The sequence below is a fragment of the Lissotriton vulgaris genome, chromosome 2_1 (assembly GCF_964263255.1).
Source record: "Lissotriton vulgaris chromosome 2_1, aLisVul1.2, whole genome shotgun sequence".
Taxonomy (NCBI): Eukaryota; Metazoa; Chordata; class Amphibia; order Caudata; family Salamandridae; genus Lissotriton; species Lissotriton vulgaris.
The window spans coordinates 1,518,032,633-1,518,052,886 of NC_141687.1; the positions used below are offsets into that span (position 1 = coordinate 1,518,032,633).

At 42.2% G+C, this 20,254-nt stretch overlaps 1 protein-coding gene across 1 annotated transcript in view; it reads right to left on the reverse strand.

The window, feature by feature from the left end:
* The window catches only part of DRD2 (dopamine receptor D2), a 1,101,420-nt gene that overhangs the window by 233,798 nt on the left and 847,368 nt on the right, over positions 1-20,254 (reverse strand). The window contains exon 4 of the mRNA XM_086957378.1: positions 11,787-11,896. Coding sequence (XP_086813504.1) covers positions 11,787-11,896 — 110 coding nt within the window. The remainder of the gene's footprint in view (positions 1-11,786; positions 11,897-20,254) is intronic.

Sequence of the window (20,254 nt, forward strand, 5' to 3'; positions counted from 1 at the left end):
GATTTACTAACAAATTCACATACAGATGTAATCACAGCCCCAGATAGGTACTGAGACACTCATTCAAATATCAGCTAAAAACTGAAACTTTTAAGTCTACCATCCAGTAGCCCTTGCATTATGTCTCAGGTGGCTACACTTGACCATGTGCATGCAGTTTTACTGCCAGTGCTGTCTTGACACTTAAATCTAATATACATGGTGTAAACTGCTCTTGTACCACATATAGCTGACCACTAAGGTAGGCTGTACCTAGGCAATAATGCAGGGTGCCATATGCTTAAAAGGTACCACATGTACTCTGAAGGTTGAGTGATGTATTTGCACTCATAGAGACCCATGTGCCCAATAATGCATTCACCCTGCATCCCAGAGTTCAATTTCAGATACCTAAGTAGAAAAGCAGACAGGTACTAAAACACTCTGTGATTTAGTGAAAGAGAACCTAAGTATGTAGGTACATGTCTGATATGTATTTATCAGTAATGGATGTAGTTGCACACTAAGCATGGGCGGAAAATCCGTTCCGCTCGCGGATTTTGCGGATTTTCGGTAAATTCACGATCCGCGAACGCTCGCGAATTTACTGAAAATCCGCAAATTCGCACGCAGCCGATTTTTTTTTCTTGGTGATACACTTTTGCGGCGTGCGACGTAAGTTCGCAATTGCGAACATGTAGGTGCGGCGGGCAGCAACAATCTCGCACTCGCGAAATTACAAAATTTGCAATTCCGTACAAGAAATCCACTAGCAAGCAGCATAGAACTTCTGAAAATGATGATTTTTACCAGAATAACTCCTCAGGTTGACATTTGCCTGCCCTTTTTTGGATTTGAGGCCTTTTGACTTTCTTTGGATCACTTTTGGATTAAAAATCAACTTTCACAAGTAAGTTTGTTTGGGGCATTACATTTGCTGTTCTGCAGAAAAACGAGTTTTGCTAAACTGAAAGCACTCAGCAGGTGCAAAAGTTCAAATTCATCGTTAGTAACCATTCCCTGTAGTGCTTCCTGACTGGGGCCCCTCCAGAGTTCAGTTGCTAGTTGCAACAATTGTATGACCCTGCTCTGACCCTCACAGCCGGATCATAGAATAGCTACAAGTAGGCCACAAAGGTCCTGGGAAAAAAAATTGCACTGCAACAGAAAGCAAATTACAGATAAGGAAGCAGGTGCCAGACTGGAATTTTAAAACAGTGACACATTAATAAATCAACCCCAAATTAATTCATGTCAGTTGAAGCAGGGCAGGTGTGCTTGCTTTTTCCCCCCATAATCTACAGTGATGATGATGAACCAGAGGGTGGCATTGATGTACCAGAGGGTGGCATGGGTGAAACAGAGGGTGGCAGTGTTGAAACAGAGGGTGCTGTGAACCTGTGATGATGAACCAGACGTAGAAACAACATAGTCGCGACCGTTGCGTGCCGACAAGTAAGTTCGCAATTGCGAACTGGTACAAAATCCTCGCGAACTGGCAGAAACCCTTGCGAACACTATAAAAACAAAAAAATCCACACATTCGCGAGAATTCGCGGATTTTGCGGATTGAACGCCAGATTCGCAAAATTCGCCCATGCTTATTGCACACACACTTACAAAACCCAGTTCTCACTAACACACCCAGGAAGCAATCCATGCAGCCCCTTACAGACACATTTTGAAAACCATATGTCACAATGAGACACAGTTATTTACCAAGAAACTTAAATACACATGCAGTGACAGTCTCAGATAGGGACTCTGACACTCATTGAGATATCTGGTAAAGGATAATGTTACCTATAATATAACAAAATAATTGCTTATTTTATTTATTAAATGCTAAGAAATCAGATACCACGTAATTAAAAGGTAAATGTACTTATCTATTTTCTTCTTTTCGGAGATTAATTTCCACTTCACTACAGAGAGTTACAATGCCATCAAAAAGTGACAGAAGAAAGAAACAGCAGCAAGTCTACTATATCACCAGAACTGAGAAACAAAAGGGGCAAATGTGGAAAAAGTGGTGAAAGAGACAAAAGCTGCTGGTAAGAGGATAAAGGCATTTCTTAAAACTGTATGTGCGCAATTGGAAAAAGTGCAAACTGAAGACATTAAAAAACAAAATTTGAGAACCACTAAGAAAGGAGAGAAAGTATATTAACAGTAGACTAAAAAAACTAATAGATAAGGAGAGACTTTAAGCAGGAGTAAGAGGCAGTTTAAGGAAATCAGAGTTAGAATGTCCTGCACTAAAATAATACAAAATGTATTAACATCAATGAAGAAGTAGAAAAAAGGAAGAGAAGCAGTCAGACAGAAAGAACATGTTGATGATTTAGTTGATAAGGCCTTTGCTCTAAAAACAAAGCTATTCATTTCGATTCTAAACAGAATGAACACACTAGACAAAATGGTATTGTCTATGAGGAGATACAGCTGAAAGAAAGGACTTGTCAATAGACCTAACTTTTGCAAAGTTTTCAGCGGTGCATGGTTACATTCTTCCAGCACTGAGCCTTTCTTCAATGAAGAAAGCTACTTGCAAGAGAACACATTAGTACATGCAATTGACCAATGTGGACAATGTTATTAGATGAAGGACGGTTGTCCTATTCCAAAAGAGGTGATGGTACTTAGAAATGTATAGGAAAGGCGTAGACAAGGCCCTGTATATATATGGAACTGTGGCAGTGTCTTTAGTGTTCAGCAGGAATCAATTGATATACTGAGAGTTTCCTTTTGTCAGTTTGTCTGCTAAAGTCTGAAATAGAAAATTGGTAATTTGCAGGATTAGATCCAGGCAAAGTAAGGAAGTATACTAAAAAATGCACCTTTCATCAGTTTAACATGTTAGCTGTTCACCACTCTGAAATGTGAAAACTTTTTGCCCTTTGCTTAGTAGAAATGAATAGAGCTCTTCTGCACTGTATAGTAACAGAGGTACAAAATGTTTGTGATGATGTTCATTTTCGTTTCTTTGTCCTGAAGAGGAGTGTAGGAAAAATTAGAACTTGGTATCTGCAGCAGTACCAGAACAGGAGACAGGTATTACTATTGATAGCTTCCAATATTCCAAGAGAAAGTTAACAATGTTTTCCTAAGAGATACAAAACTGTTTTTGCATTTGCTGTGAAAGCACTCACTACAAAAGTCAAACTCAGAATGTTTATTCGGATTCAAAAAGTAAAAAAGAAAACAATGATTAGTGGCGAGAATCTGCAACTTATTTATTTTGTAGATGAATAGTTTGACTGTTCCTTTCCACAAACTATATGTAAGTACTGTTATAATAAGTTGGAGGACAATAAAATGTGAGATAGAGCAGTCCACAATAAGTTAGATTTAGTTCCAATTCCTAAAGAATGACAAGGTTTAAATGTTTATGAATGTATTCAAATACAGTCTATACATCCATTCCAAGCTATATTCCGTATGGAACCAAAGACAGGGAAGTTACATCCAACAGAGTTACAGAAAGGTCTTAAAGGTAAAGTTGTGTAATTGCCTTTAGATTTCAAGTGCCCCCGCAAGCCACCCTGCCACCTCTCAGAGGAAGAAATCATTGCGCTCTTCCAGACCTACAAACCCACCCCTGACACACTTATCCCGCCAGACCTCACAGAAAAAGAAGTGGGTGACCTCCTTATTAGCTACAAGTCCGTCTTGACAACCCCATGCCCCTCAATCCTGAGGGAAGAACACCCTATCCGCTCGGTGGCAACCAACCCCAACAGATCTGCTACCCTCCGGGTCAGAGAGGTGGTCAATAGCAACCTAACTAGAGTTTCCATCTATGCAACTACACCTGACACTTACTTCTTTCCTTCTTTAACCGGCCTCCTAATAAACTGCCGATCTGCAGTAAAGCATGCATCTGATGTCGCCAACCTCATCCTGAGACATAAATCGGATTAGCGATCCTGACAGAATCTTGGCTCAAGGAATCATCTTCGCCCTACCTAGACCTCTTAGTCCCACCCAACTACAACATCGTAAGGATGGACAGGCACTCAAAGAAAAAAGGGGGGGCATTGCCTGCATCTACCGCTCTAACCTCCTGGTTATCTAACTGCCGGTAGTCCATACAGACCCCTGCGAATATCTTGCACTCTCCGTCTCCAACAACTCATCTCAACTGTGCAAACTTCACATATTTTACCACCCCCCAGGCAAGAATGACACCTTCATGGACCTCCTCATGGAAATCATCACACCCAAGGTCACTCCATACTCTAATGACATTTTCCTTGGTGACTTCAACTTACACTGGAACGATCCCAAGGACCCTCAGGTCAATGCCATCAGGGACTTCTTGGCTGACCTACCCCTTACCCAAGCCTGTTCTCTCCCTACTCACTCGAAAGGCGCCACACTAGTCTTGATCATTGCTAAGGAATCAGTGGTCAAAATTATCTCTATTGACCCATGTGATTGGTCAGACCACCACGCCATAATCTTCCTCCTGCCCAGCTCTCACAAGGCATGGACACCTCAACCTGTGATTACAAATGATGGGTTAAAGACACCAAGAACCTCAATCAGGGGAAACTAGCAGCGCGTTGTGAGACTGACCTCCTCTCCCTCAGTGCACCTCGGTCGACACCCTATTGGATCACTATTCCTCAACCATATCCGACAATCTCGATGACCTGGCACCACTGAAATTAAAAAGAACCCAGATCAAGGGTAGGAATCCCTGGTTCAGCGGATCCCTCAACAAGGAGAAGAGATTCCTTGGACAGACTGAACGAAACTAGAAACAACACCCATCAGCAGCCCATCTAAAACTTCTCAGCCGGGCCAGAATGCTTATAATAAGAAAATACTCAACTCTAAAAAGGAATTCTTCAAAACTGAACTCGAGAGTGCCAAAAACCTACCTTGCAAGCTGTTTGACCTGGTCAAACACCAATCCAACAAACTAGCGAAAACCGCCAAGGAAACACCCAAACCCCTGATATCAAGCGAGCAATTTTCTTCCTTCTTCTGCAACAAAATCTCTGCCCTAGGAAATGGACTTAAATCCGCAACTCACCCACAAAATCAAAATCTAGGAGATCCACCTCCTCTCCACGCGCTATCTTCCCAAACCTCACCCAAAAATCTAGCGCACTGGCCCAACTTTAAATTCTATGACGAACACTCTATCTCGAAAATTCTCGCCTTCTGAACCGCAATATTCAATGCCTCCCTCCAACAGGGCTCAATTCCTGACTCACTCAAGGCTGACCAAGATGTCCCTATCATAAAAGAACCTACCTTGGACCCTGCTTCCGCTGCGATTTACAGACCCATGTCCAACAGTAGCTGAGCCTACACCTTAATAACTTCCAATTGCTAGATGACTTTCAAGCCGGTTTTAGACCTGGACACAGCACGGAAACCACCCTGCTCCCCATCGTGGATGACGCCCTCCAAGCCCTCGATCAAGGCAAAACCGGTCTCCTAATCCTCCTAATCCTATCTTCCGCCTTTGATACGGTTAACCATGAAATCATCCTTGAACGACTCAAACTCAGGATGGGGTTAGATGGGACCGTTCTTGAATGGTTTAGATCCTTCCTCAAAAACCGCTCTCAGAGAGTCCTCATCAATGGTAATTTCTCCGCCCCCTGTAGGTGTGGGCGGAATGTGCGTAATCGCGTTACGCAAATCTTCGCGAAACGGTTAAAAATCTGTGCGAACACGCAGAAATTTCACGAACACACAGAATAGCTTGTTCGCAGTGGTTTTTTACTGTTTGCAATCGCTGTTTGCGTGCTCTTGGAGAAATATCTTGCAAACACACATTTTGAGAACGCAAACAAGCAAAAAATTTCGCGAAGTCGCGGAACACAGAATGTTGGGCAATTTTGCGTTCTCCGCGGAACGCAAAATTACCCTAATTCCACGAACGGAACAGAATTTGCTGCCCAGGCCTACTCTCCGCTCACAGTTGGTGTCCCCCAAGGATCAACCCTCTCCCACACCCTCTTCAATCTTTACCTTGAACCACTCATCGAGGTATTACATTCCGCCAATGTCTCCTTTCTTATGTACGCAGACGATACACAGATCTATATCAAAATCTCCTCCCCTGAGGACATTCGCTCCTTGAATGAGGCACTAAAGCTGACAGTCCATTGGCTCACCGCCAACCAGCTTAAACTCAGCCCAAATAAAACTGAATTTCTCCTAATCTCCCCACTAAAAACTAACCCTGACATCCAGGAATGGATCAAGACCATCACAGCATTAAATTGCCCTCCCACCATTGTTGACTCTGCGAAATCCCTTGGAATAACCCTTGACAGCAACCTGAACATGCACGGCCATATGAACTTGGCGGCCAAGACTGCCAGGTTCCACCTAAGCTACCTAAGAAACCTAAAACCCTCCCTTGAGGTTTCCGACCTCAAAACGACAATACAGGCTCTAGTCATTCCAGACTAGAATATGGATGTTTCACTCTCGCTGGGCTACCAAAGAACTCCCTGGCCTCACTGAAAGACTGCATCAACACCGCCGCTAGACTCCTAACTGGCTCAAAGACATTTGACCACATCTCTCCCCACCTCAAAACTCTTAACTGGCTTCCCCTTGAGGCCAGAATCCAATTTAAACTGGCCTCCGTTACTCAGAAAGCTCTCTACTCCAATTCCCTGGCTTTTCTCGCCCATAAACTTGTGATATCAGGAGGAGTCAGAAACTCCCAATCTGCCAAAGACTTATTGCTGCAACCAGCCCGCTTCTGCAAGAAAAAACCTACAATCGGGCCTTCTCTGGGGCCGCTCCAAGAATCTGGAACTCCCTCCAGCCCGCCATGAGAAGACTTCCATCCTTGGCAAACTTTAAAAGGGAAACCAAAACCTTCCTAATGGGTAAAATCCTCGTCTTATGACTACATCGCGATCACAGTAGCGACTTGTCTCCAACCTCCACCTTGACATCATCCACTGCTCTACGAAGGATACCTATTACTGCACTCCTTGGCAAGAATTAGTAAAAAGTAAAACATTATATCTGGTACAAAATAATATTTATTATAAAGATACAGATGTTCTTTCAAATGTAGCACATATGGAAGAGGATACATCTTCATCAAGAGGTGGATCAATCCCGATCAGAAGAAATGTATGAACACTACAGTATTCACCCTCTCTATGCTAAAGAAATGATTGGTGATGGTATTGATTTGTTTCAAATGATAGAAGCAAGAGGAGCTCCCTTGAGTGTGTGGGAGAGAAATGTATCAGCTTGGTGTTTTCGACATCTGTTTCCTACTGGAGTAGGTGGTAAATATGATGATCGGATTGTACAGATACCAGCAGCTCAGTACAGATCAACTAGACTACACTCGAAGGATCCCAGATTTCCCCAGTATTTTCTTGTTAGAACTGGGAGTCTCTAGTTGGCAGAGGTAGGTACCACTGTACAAATAGGGACCCTTGCTTCTAGTCAGGGTAAGGAGGATACACTCTTTAGATAACCCCTGCTCACCCCTTTGGTAGCTTGGCATGAGCAGTCAGGCTTGTCAAAGGCCATGTGCAAAGTATTTGTACCAACACTCACAGTAACACAGTGAAAACACCACAAACTGACTCCACAACAGTTTAGAAAAATAAAGGTATTTAATGTAAACTATACAAGACCAAAACAACAAAAATCCAACATACACAGTTCTCGAATATGGTTTCAAAAGTGTTCTTAAGGTTGCGTTAAAATAATCCACAGCTGCATCATGTTTTAGCCAACAGTACCTTTAGATGCGACAAAAGTTCCAAGTGAAAGATGTAGCGGTGAAAAGCAAGCGATGTGTCACTCCTGAGACCCTGGGGAGGCGGTGCGACAACCCCGCTGGACGTAGCGGGCGTGTTGTGATGACTCCGGTCTGTATGGGGAGGGATGCAATACCTGGCGTGGATTCCGGTGCATAGGTTTCGTGGAAACGGCTCGCAAAAGGGACGATGCGACGATCTTTGGGGCAGCGACGATCTCCGGTGCGGCAATGATGCACGGCTCAGCAACGATCTTCTACTCTCGCGGCCCCTCCATGTGATGGCTCTGCGACGGTGTTCGCAGCGACGTGATGTGGTCCGCAAGCAAGCGGTGCGACAATCTCACCCAGTGGTGAAAGGCTCGGCGACAATACTCGCAGCGATGGTAATCTTCCCGCACCGGACTGGTGCGTCCCGCAAAAGAAGGATGCGATGACGCTGTGCCAATCTCGACCCTCGTTGCAGCGGGAATTTCCTCGCGCTGATGGAGATGCGCTCCACAAGCGACCGATGCGTGAAAACTTGCAGAAAGTCTTTAAAATCTTGGTTTCCAGCTTCCCAACACTGGTGCAACTTCCAGAGGCACCACAACTGGCCCAAGCACTCTAGGAAGGTCAGAGCTCTCTCAGCTGAGTTCAGGGAAGCTGGGGGTGAAGTCCTTTTGTTCCTGGGACTTCTTAACAGGGAGCAAGCTCTTCTCAGGCTCTTGGAGATTCGTTCAAGCAAGGGAACACAGCACAAAGCAAAGTCCTTCCCCTCTCCTTGGCAGCAAAGCAACAGCAGGTCAGTCCATCCGAGCAACAGCAGGACGGTCTCCCTTCTTCAGTTTCAGCTTTTTCCTTGGCAGAGGTTTCTTCTTGATTCCAGGATGATCTAAAGTTCAGTGGTCTGGGGTCCTGTACTTATTCCCCAAAAAGTATTTGTTCCCTTTGTGCATGAGGGCTCTGAGCCTGGTCCAAACGAGTTCTTGAGCACTCTGTTTCCATGACTCCTTCTTTCCTTTCACAGTGCAGAGCAGAATTATCAGACGCCCCACAGGAGGTGGAGCCAGCATTGTGGAGGGAAAGCACAGCCCTGGAGCACTTTGTTGATATGATTCCTTCTCTCCTTTCACAGTGCAGGGCAGAGACATCAGACGCACCACAGGGGGTGGAGCCAGCGATGTGGGGGGCAGGCACAGCCCTATTCAGATCCCAGGTGCAACTCCTCCCTCCCATCTAGATGCAGATCTCTTTATTCACCAAAGGGCGGACTCGTTCTGTCTCCTAGAATCCCCCAGCCCTGTCACTCACAAACCAGACAGTCATTTCACAAACAGGCCAAGGCACACAGAAAGGTCAGACAAGAGAACAGCCACTTTCTAAAAGTGCTGCTCTCAAACACAGGATTTAAAAACTACCTTTCCTAAAGGATGGGTTATTAAATTCTGAGTTCAGGGATATCAAGACTTTTATGTCCTACCTTGCCCCTATGGGAAGATATACTGCTAGCCACTGTAGCCAGCATTCCCCATGATAGCCTAGGGGCAAGGTAGCTTTACCATAGTGAAAAATTTAAATGGCTGTCATTCACTACCAGAGCATGTCACCTGCACTAGTACATGCTCTACCTTTCATATACACTGCACCCTGCCCAAGGGGGTACCTTGGGCCTTCCATAGGGGTGACTAATGTGAACAGAAAGGGAAGGGTTAGGCCTAGTCAGTGGGGACACTGACCAGAAAGACATGGCAGTTCACAGACTGCACACAGGCACTGTGGTGGCAGGCCTGAGACACCATTTTAGGGCTACTCATGTAGGTGGCACAATCAGTGCTGCTGGCCCACTAGTAGCATTTGAATCGCCAACCCTGGCACACTCAGTGCACTTTACTAGGGACTTCTTGGTGATACAAATATTCCAATCATGGATAAACAATTGCAATAACAATTTACACAGAGAGCATATGTACTTTAGCACTGATCATCAGTGGTAAAGTGCCCAGAATCCTATTGCCAACAACCACAGGTCAGGGAAAATAAGGGAGGAAGAAGCAAAAAGTTTGGGGATAACCCTGCAAAAAGGGCCATTTCAAACAATTTCCTATATATTTAATCTTTTATTTGATAATGACTTGTCATGCCTATCTTATGCAGTAAACCACATTCTCAAGACAGGAGTAAACCTGCAAAATATGACAGCAAGGGAATTTGTTGACAAAGTTCAAGGAAAAGATGAAAATGTGGAATACAACTTGATTGAATTGATGGCATGCCAGTGTGGCACCAATGAATATTGGTGTCATCACCATGGTGAGCTAAAATGTATGTTAAGAAACCTAGGAGCACCTACTTGGTTTATAACACTCAGTTGTGTTGAGGAGGTATGGGGTGACCAGCTTGAAGTCCTGCGAGAGGCAAACTCAAACATAAAAGACATCAATCTAAAGAAACTAGGTGAACTTTGTTCCCTGGACCCTGCAAACGTTTGAAGAAATTTTAACCATGGGTTTCATCTGCAACAAAACTAATCTTCCTCTCGGTGAAGTAACTGATTTCTTTTGGCGCAAAGAGTACCAAGCTAGAGGTGCCCCACATATTTGCATGCTGCTTTAAGTAAAAGATGCCCCAAAGTTGGGAAGAGACACTGATGGGCTGTCTTTTCTTTCATACAACAGTGTGTGACACGTGCAAGCCCAAAAGATACTGCTGACAAGGGTTTGAGACAAGTTTTACGATTTCAAAATCATAGGTGTGGGAAATACTGTCATCTAAAAAACAAATCCAAAGGAAATGTTTACACGTGAAGTCATTTTGGGCGCTAAACTCATTCTCAATTTCTTCCCTTCTCCTAATGAGTCTCTGAGGCCCATATTTATCAAGGTTTTGCGTCTCAAGGGGACGCAAAAGTGACACAAAACCTAAATGAGATTTGCTAAGCCATGCAAGGCCACCTAAATCTAGAGTACTGCAAGGCAAAGCAAATTGTTGCTTTGTGTTACTCTGCAGCAGGGAGGCATGCCATGGGTGGAGTGTGGGTGTTCCCACACATCCACCCATGGATTCTGACACATTCTCAGAATTACCATCATCGATAGACCTAGAGAGGCTTCAGAATTCTATGCCTCCCACCAGAGGAGCAACAAGTAGAAATGTGTTTATTTTGCATTATCCTTATTGTTCTGCAGCACACTTAAAAAGAGGAAATTGTCTCTGAGGATTGTTCTTGTACAAGAGGGTGACCCGACCTGCACAAAAACAATCCGACATACAACGCAGGTACTTGCCTGCATCTGCAGTGAGGCTGCAGTTTGTACGCCAGTGAAGGCAGAGAGCAAGAATGCCCTCTATAATGTTAAATGTTAAATTCTTGCTGTCTCCATTTCATGCAGCGCAGCAGGGTGGCTTGGGGTGTTCCGTTGCAGAAAAATTATTAATAAATATATACGCCAGAATGTGCTCTTCAATAAAGCAAAGTGTTTTCCCTATAAACCCTTGTCTTATCAACCACACTATTATGTTTATTTTCTCTTCTTTTCTACAAACTACCAAACAGCATATGTCAGTATTCCACTTTCTGTTTCTAATAAATATTTCCATATTTGAAAAGAAAATGCCCTTATTATGCTAACTGAAAAAAAGGCATGTTATATAAAATGCAAAGCAGGTAAGGTGTAATGTCAATTTCCAAAAACTTTTTTGTATTATTTATAATGTTTGGTGATATGATGTATGTCTTCTGCTTTTATGACATTCTGTCGAATAAAGTTTTTGGAAATTGTTAAATTGCTAACTGAAAAAAGCCATGTTATATAAAATGCATAGCAGGTAAGGTGTAATATAATCAATATTGCTTTCTTGAAGTCCATCCACACATCATTTGTCCCCGTGGTTAATTTTGCCTTCAGAGTCCCTTAATGTGGACCGCTTAATATGGTTGCCCATTATGTATCCTTTATGTGTTGGGAAGCTAGATACACTTCCTGTGCATGCACAATACACACAAGTCCCTTACAGCAAAAGATAAACACAGTCCATGCCCTCCTCCCTTGAGGAGCCTTACCTGTCAATGCTGATGGCGCAGAGATTGAGAATGCTGGCAGTGCACATCATGACATCCAGGGTGACAAAGATATCGCAGTGGATTCGGCTGAACCGCCACTCACCAACCACCTACGACACCGAGGGAAGCAGAGCGAATACCCAATCAATACTCTGACACTTCATCTGATAAAAGATAATATGCTTTCAAAGTAGCTTTAACGTTTTAAAAGGAACATTATGCCTCCATACGTCTCGTGTTAGCTAGAAATGTCGATGCAATCAAGGTGAGACTTGCAGCTGCGTATTGCTGATGTTAGAGCAAAATATAAACCCCAAACATATAAATTGCATTTTGCTGCATGGCATACAGACTTACGTATCATTATGCAGTGAGAATATTGAAGTATACACATCCGTTTAAAATGCGAAGGGGTTGTAAAAGGCCATGAACAGTACTACTGTAGCTGCTCTGACCAGAGGACCCAGTGGCGGCTGGTGACCTTTGAAAGAGGTGAGATGTAATATTGGTTCGATTTTCAACGAGATCAGCGAGCACCCCTGACTTTTTGGGAGGGTCAGGGGGTTCTTCCTTCAGAAAATTTAGAAAACAATGGGATCAAATAATGCGTTTTGAACTAGTGTTTTCACATGAATGTGCTCCGAAGCAATAGGTTTTGAAAAAGCAGTCACTAAATATTCAAGTCCTTTAATGATGTGCCAAACCAATGAAACTTTATGCTCCCAAGGAATAGATCCCACTCTTTTCAAAACATACTCGCACCCCCAAATGTTGAAAACGGTCTCTATTGTGCCAGGGACAGCGGTTAGCCATGGGGCCCCAATATGCCATGGTTGCTACTGTATGCCGAAAATTACATAAAATATGCCAGTGCCAGAATGTTCCCAGTTATGCCTTCTATATGTCCTTTGGCGTACTTTATGTCAAAAGTATTTCTAGTATATCAGGACTGGCACTTTGTCAGGGCTGCCTTGCTCCCAGTTGTAATGGCTGTTCTACCAAACGCCAAGAACTACCTACAATATAACAGCACCAATATTTTTCCACGGGTGCCCATTATACCAAGAAATGCCTTCTATGTGCCACCACCAGAATTACACCATGGTTGTTCCAGTTGACAACTATTACCTGTATTATGCCAGTATTAAGGATTACTATAGTACAACTGTGCTAAGTATTACCTATAGTATACCAATTCCGAGGATTGAATCTGGCATGCCAGTGTCAAGTATTACTTCTGGAATGTCAGAGCCAGTATTTTTTACTTGTGCTGTTATGATTAGAATTACGTCCAGGGTTTCAACCCCACAGTCAACCTATTTCTTATGCTGACATAGTTGTTGAGGAAGATGTGATCATCAAGTCTCTTTATCTATTTGAATGTCTCAATGGGATTATTCCTAAATTTATTAGCCCTGCTCTTAGATTCTTTGAATTATACATTTTTATACACATGCATTGACTACAGAAATGTTCTATATGCATTGTTCTACTTTTAATTGACTGCAAGGCCTAAAAAACACCAAAATGCTTTAATTGAGATGACGAAATTGCATCACCGTATGTTGCTGGACGTGTATCAGTTTTTGAAGATGTTCCACATTTTTTTCAATATGGGCGTTACAGCCTGTAAGGACCTGGGGCGCTGTGCGTCACTTTTACGCCACCAGTGCGTCACTTTTTGTGACGCACCAGTGGCGTAAAAAATGCACCTTGTTGCGCCATATTTACAAAGTGACGCATTTAGGTAGATGAGTCACTTTGTAAAGCCCTGTGCCAGATTATATCTGCGCCATTTATAATATATGCAAGGGGGCGTTTGACGTAAGAAAGGGTCATGGAAGTGACGCAGTGAAGGATCACTGACATAATATGGACTACAAAAATATAGGCATTTAAAATATCGACTACAAAATATCGACTACAAAAATATCGAAGTCCTATCTACAAACAAGTAAGTACAAAAATATTGAATCAAAAATATCGTTGAAAAATATGTACTTTGTAAAAATATCGAATTTATTAAAATTAATGTAAAATAAAAAATAAAAAAATGACTAAAATATACTTAAAAATACTTAAATAACCTTAAAATTATTAAATAATTAATTTAAGTTATAAAAAAAATACAATTTTATTTGTTAAAACATATATATATATATATATATATATATATATATATTAACATAATATTAATAAAAATATACAATATTATTACTGTAGCATAGCAAGAGTGTTAAAATTACTATTCCCACTCCAATGAGTGTAACAGTAGGGAAAGCGTTGGATAGCGTAGTGGTAAAAATTACTATTCCGACTCCAAAGAGTTCAACAGTAGGGAAAGCGTTGGATAGCGTAGGGGTAAAAATTACTATTCCCACTCCAGTGAATGCAACAGTAGAGAAAGTGTTGGATAGCGTAGGGATCCAAATTACTATTCCCACTCCAGTGAGTGCAACAGTAGGAAAAGCATTGGATAGCGTAGGGGTAAAATTACTATTCCAACTCCAAAGAATGCAACAGTAGGGAAAGAGTTGGATAGCGTAGAGGTTAAAATTACTATTCCCACTCCAAAGAGTGCAACAGTAGGGAAAGCGTTGGATAGCGTAGGGGTTAAAATTACTATTCCCACTCCAAAGAGTGCAACAGTAGGGAAAGTGTTGGATAGCGTAGGGGTAAAAATTACTATTCCCACTCCAGTGGGTGCAACAGTAGGGAAAGCGTTGGATAGCGTAGGGGTAAAAATTACTATACCCACTCCAGTGAGTGCAACAGTAGGGAAAGCGTTGGATAGCGTAGGGGTAAAAATTACTATTCCCACTCCAAAGGGTGCAACAGTAGGGAAAGCGTTGGATAGCTAAGGGGTTAAAAATACTATTCCCACTCCAGAGAGTGCAACAGTAGGGAAAGTGATGGATAGCGTAGGGGTAAAAATTACTATTCCCACTCCAGAGAGTGCAACAGTAGGGAAAGTAAATACTTCATATATTATTTAAAAAATATCAATTAATATCTATAATAAATTAATTAAAAGTAATTACCAGTTTAATATAATATAATAATTAATCAATTAAAATTACAAATTAAAATTAATTATTACAATTAGTTACCTATTAATACAAATTAATTACAAATTAACAATTAATTAATTAACAATTAAAAATTCATTAACAATTATTTCAAATTAAATACAATTAAATAAATTGATTTATTTAATTAATTATAAATACATTACTTCCCACCCTATTCCCCTATAAACCCACAACCCGCTACAGAAAATAAATTAATAAAATTAACATAATTAGCAATTAATCAATTAAATTAAATAATAGGAAATTAAAATTTAATTAATTACCCATAAAAAATAATTAACAATTAATTCTAAATAAATACCAATAAATAATTTTACATATTTAATTACTTATAAATAAATTACTTCCCACCCAATTCCCCTATAAACCCACAACCCGCTACAGAAAATAAATTAGTAAAATTAACATAATTAGCAATTAATCAGTTAATTACAATTAATTGCCAATTAAAATGTAATTCTTTACCAAATATGCGTCACTTTTGCGCCATACAGATACGTCAGACATTTTAGAGGTATCTGTAACTCTTTTGCGCCATGATGCATCATACTGTAAATATGACGCATCATTGGTGTCGCAAGGAAGGCGCAGTGAAATGTGACGCATCGCTGTTTTCACGCAGTGATGCGTCACTTTTCATAAATTAGGCCCCTGGAAGGCGCCAGGTCTTGATACTTTGCAGGTTGGTCGTATGACATCAGATCTGTACTGGCAGGAAACGCTGAAGCCCTGGTGACTTTCGAGATCCTGCATCAGGCGAGAGCACTCTGGAGGCGCTTATTGGGTTATGTAACTTACTTGCTGTCTGTTCATGTTGCCTAGCCACTGGCCTTTGTCGCCTTAGCCACCATAGTGCTGCCACGAGCTCTAAGCACAGAACTATGGTATACATCCCAGAATTCTTTGAGGCATCAGTCATGCATCGGTCATCTTAGGTGGGGTCTCCCTGTTCTGCCAGTTGCTACCTATTCCATTGTGGTTCGGTTTTTAGTCTAAAGCGCCAGGATACCCGTAGGGTGACAGTACGCGCTATATAAGTTTAAAATCAAACAATCAATCAATCAATCATAGAGCCCCACCCTAATGACGATGCATATTATTCTGGAGACAGTGAGGAATGGTAACTGTCCTGGAAGAAGGCTCTGCTCCAGTCCCATACTGAATCTGCAGGTCATACACAGAGACCGGTCTTGTCTCAAAGTATTGAGTGCAAGGGCGTTCCCCTGTTCTCATTTGATGTGCATATCAGCAACAAGTTTTCTTTCTCCTTCACTGCTGTTTTAAGGCTTGTTGACATTGTGATGATTTTAGTGAGATTTGAGTGCAAGCGCCTAGAGTTACTACTAATTCCCTGGAATCCAATTGAAAAAGAACATCTTTGCTTAAGAGCCTTATAATGAATCTGTAAAAACTATTGCAAAGATTGTATAAACCAAAGTTTCTGTCAAAACAGAATGGAGCTAAACAAACACTCATAGTGAGACATTATCGTTTTTGGAATATTTCCTGGTTGAGAATCATCATTATCCTGGAACAAGAGAACTTGGTGAACAGCACTTAGAAGGTTCCCACAGACTAAGTTGATTGTGGTATGTTGAGATTATCGGTCCTAAAAGAGATTGAGTAATTTTAAGAAACTGAATTTTCTAGAAGGGGTGGTTGCAAATGACTAACGGCCTGATTTAGACCTTGGTCGACGAATTACTCATCACAATCGTGAAGGATATCCTGTCTGTCAAAATATAAATCTGATATAATGGTATTTATATTTCGGTGGACGGAGTAACCAATCCGATAAGATATATAAATCAGGCCCCAAGTATTTATCTTTTGTAGTGAGCATAACTCAAGATTTCCCAGAGGGCCAACTAATAAGAAGGGATCATCCGGGGAAAGCAAGCGATTACAATCTCTTTTTTCAGGTGGCAAATACAAAAGTTGTAAGGCTTATTAGCAGTACGTCATTTTAGCAGAAAATTTAAATTACTGCACACACTTGTACTTTACTTCCCCGGTCCACCGCTAAATATTTAGTTTGTTGTGTAGGGAAGCTCTGTCACGCATTCACCGGCAGTTCTCCACTTCCAGTTTGGCACAGCAGCACGAAGGTCAGCAGGCTAGTTTGTCACCCCTTGATTACTTAACCAGCATGCTACCCATGACGCGCTGTGGATAACGCACGTAAGCAGAAACCTGCTCTCAGTTACACTCGAGGAGCACCTGGTAAAGGGCTCTTAGGACTTGATTAATTTGCAAATCTTTTAAATTGCGCCGCATTGTCTTATAAATTACTGCACTCACTTGTACTTTACTTTACCGGTCCACCGCTGAGTATTCAGTTTGTTGTGAAGGGAAGCTCTTTCACGCATTCACCGGCAGTTCTCCACTTCCGGTTTGACACAGCAGCACGAAGGTCAGCAGGCTAGTCTGTCGCCCCTTCATTATTTAAACACATGCTATCCGTGACACGCAGAGGATGCGCGCAGTGGGCGTGCCGGCGGCACACTGAAGCCGCACCAAAAGCAAACCTGTCTGCACCCGTCCGCGCCTGGACTGGGCCTTGGGGCACCCCCTCCTGTCTGTATCCCTAAAGATTTCTGTTCCAGATCACTGACTTACAATTCTGAACAGCTTAAAGCAATAAACATGCCCTCTCACAGATACTTGAGTATCAGTGCAGAACAAATAACGCAGTCTCCTTTTGTCTGTCCCACCTGTTCTTTCTCTTTAATTGATCACCATGCCCCATCATTTCCTTCATCTAAAAAGAAAGACTCAGCACCCAGAACCATCTGGTCTGCTTTCATAAATGTACGATCACTGCCCAAACATACATACGAAATTGTAACTTTCGTTGAAGATCTTAAGTTAGACCTTCTTTTTCTAACTGATCCTTCCTGCGGTCCAGATTTTCTCACAGCAACCCCCGAGGGCTTTACGAATATTAGATTCGATAGTGCCTCAAAAAAAGGAGGAGGTTTGGCAATCATACATTTCGACAATTATATAGTGCGAACAGTATTCGTCCCCACAACGATATGTGAAGCAGTTAGCTTCACTATTACGATACCCCACTTTACCCCCTTCAAAGGCATTCTCCTCTACCGTCCTCCTGGCTCTCGAACAGAATTTCTCACCACAATGGGTTGTCTCTAAAAACCTGTGGCGGGGGAAAATATCATCTATACCATCCTCAGTGACTTCAATTTCCACCTGGAGGCTCATAAGGACCAAAATACCATGGCCCTTCTGGCAGATATCGAAGCGGTAGGCCTCAACCAACTGGTCTCATCTCCTACTCATTCGGCGGGCCACACATTAGATGGCCTCTTTTCGAACCAAAGACAACTTACAATAGGAGATATTACCCCCCTGCCATGGACGGACCATGGCGTGGTCCTCTTTGACATCACAACTAGAACTAACCCCGCTTTACCTACCAAACCATCCATCTCTAACAATTTCAAAGCATGGAGGAATATTGACCGGCAAGAATTTAAATGTAAATTACTTACTTTTCAGTCAGACTCTCCTCCTGATCCCGAAATGGCAGCCACCAACTATACAAACTGGGTTTTGGATGCTGTTAATACGACGGTCCCTACAAAAAGAAGGTCCACCAACAGAGCCGCAAAGTCTGCTCCTTGGTTTAATGAAACCCTCAGGCTCGAAAAACAAATTTGCAGACACCAAGAGCATAGATGGCGTTCAGATTACGGTCCCGCCCAAAAATTATGCTATAAACAGGCACTGTCCAAATATAGACAACTACTGATTACAGAAAAAAAGTAAATTTTACTGTAATCAAATAGAATCAGCACAAGACACAGTGGAACACCTTTATCAGGTTGTTACACGTTTATCTGGACAAGACCCCTCCCCCCCATAGCTGCCACTCAAAATCTTTGCAATTCATTAGCAACATATTTCTAAGGAAAAGTCAGCGACACTTATTCGCACTTTAAAACTCAGACCCCCAGTGACTCTCTCTTGCTTGTTTCACCAGAAGACTCTAACTGTTTGCATGAAACTGTAATTACTTCCTCAGACACAAAAGATGCTTCTTCTTTTCAAGAATTCACCAAGGTTTCTCCAGAACTGATATCATATCTTCTCACCACCATCAATTCTAGATCCCCTGATGACCCTTGTCCTCCTTCTACCCTCAAGTTATTCCCTGACATTATAGTTAAGAACTTAACTGAGATTTTCAATACAATGTTTAAAACAGGCATATTTCCCTCTATCTGGAAGAAAACTGTCATCAAACCCCTCATTAAAAAGAGTACTCTGGACCCGGCCAATGTCACTAGCTACAGACCCACAGCCTGTCTTCCATTTCCAGCTAAGATTGTTGAAAAAGTTATGAACGCTCAGATGTCAGACTTCATCGACCAAAATAACTGCTTGGATGAATCTCAATTCGGATTCAGAAAGGGACATGGCACCAAAACTGCACTTATTAAAGCCTCTGATGAAATTAGGAAGATATTAGTTGGAGGGGGGCAGCAGTTTTGATATTGCTGGATCTCTCTGTGGCCTTTGACACGGTCGATCATGCTTCTCTTATCGACCGTGTCACGGCAGCTGGAATCTCCCACGGGGCCAAAGCCTTTCTCTCCTCTTTTCTTGCTAATCGTTTACAGTCCGTTACCTTTGCCAACTTTAACTTTCCGACGTTCACTCTGCCATGTGGTGTTCCCCAGGGATCCTCGCTAAGTCCAACGCTATTTAACATCTATGTGTCTGACTTGGCGAGGGTCATTAAATCCTATCACCTGGGCCTAACATCATACGCAGACCACACCCAACTGGTGTTGGCTGTTAACAACATTGGAGAGAAAATCGCCCACAATTTCCAACAGGGAATGCTCGCAATAAGTGCATGGATGACAGAAAATTGCCTTAAATTAAACTCCAATAAGACAGAGGTGATGATTTTTGGCAACCTTCTCCAGGTCTGGTCCCCCACTTGGTGGCGAGCAGACCTGGGATCACCTCCGTTTCCAGTGGCTAAGGTAAGAAACCTGGGGGTCATCTTTGACAGTAAACTGTCATTCATGCACCATGCAAATGCGGTTGTTTCATCATCATTTTTTCTCATTAGAATGATAAAGAAACTCCTCCCCTATCTTCCTACTGCTGCTGCTAAGACTCTTGTCAGTTCACTGGTCATGTCTCGTATTGACTACTGTAATGGGCTTTTTATCAATGCTCAGGAAAGAGTACTAAACAAGTTGCAGCTGGTGCAAAACGCGGCAGCTAGACTGCTTACACGGACCCCTAAATTTAAACCGATTTCTAACGTCATTCAACAGCTACACTGGCTACCTGTAAGAAACAGAGCAAAATTCAAAGCAATATGTGTTGCTTTTA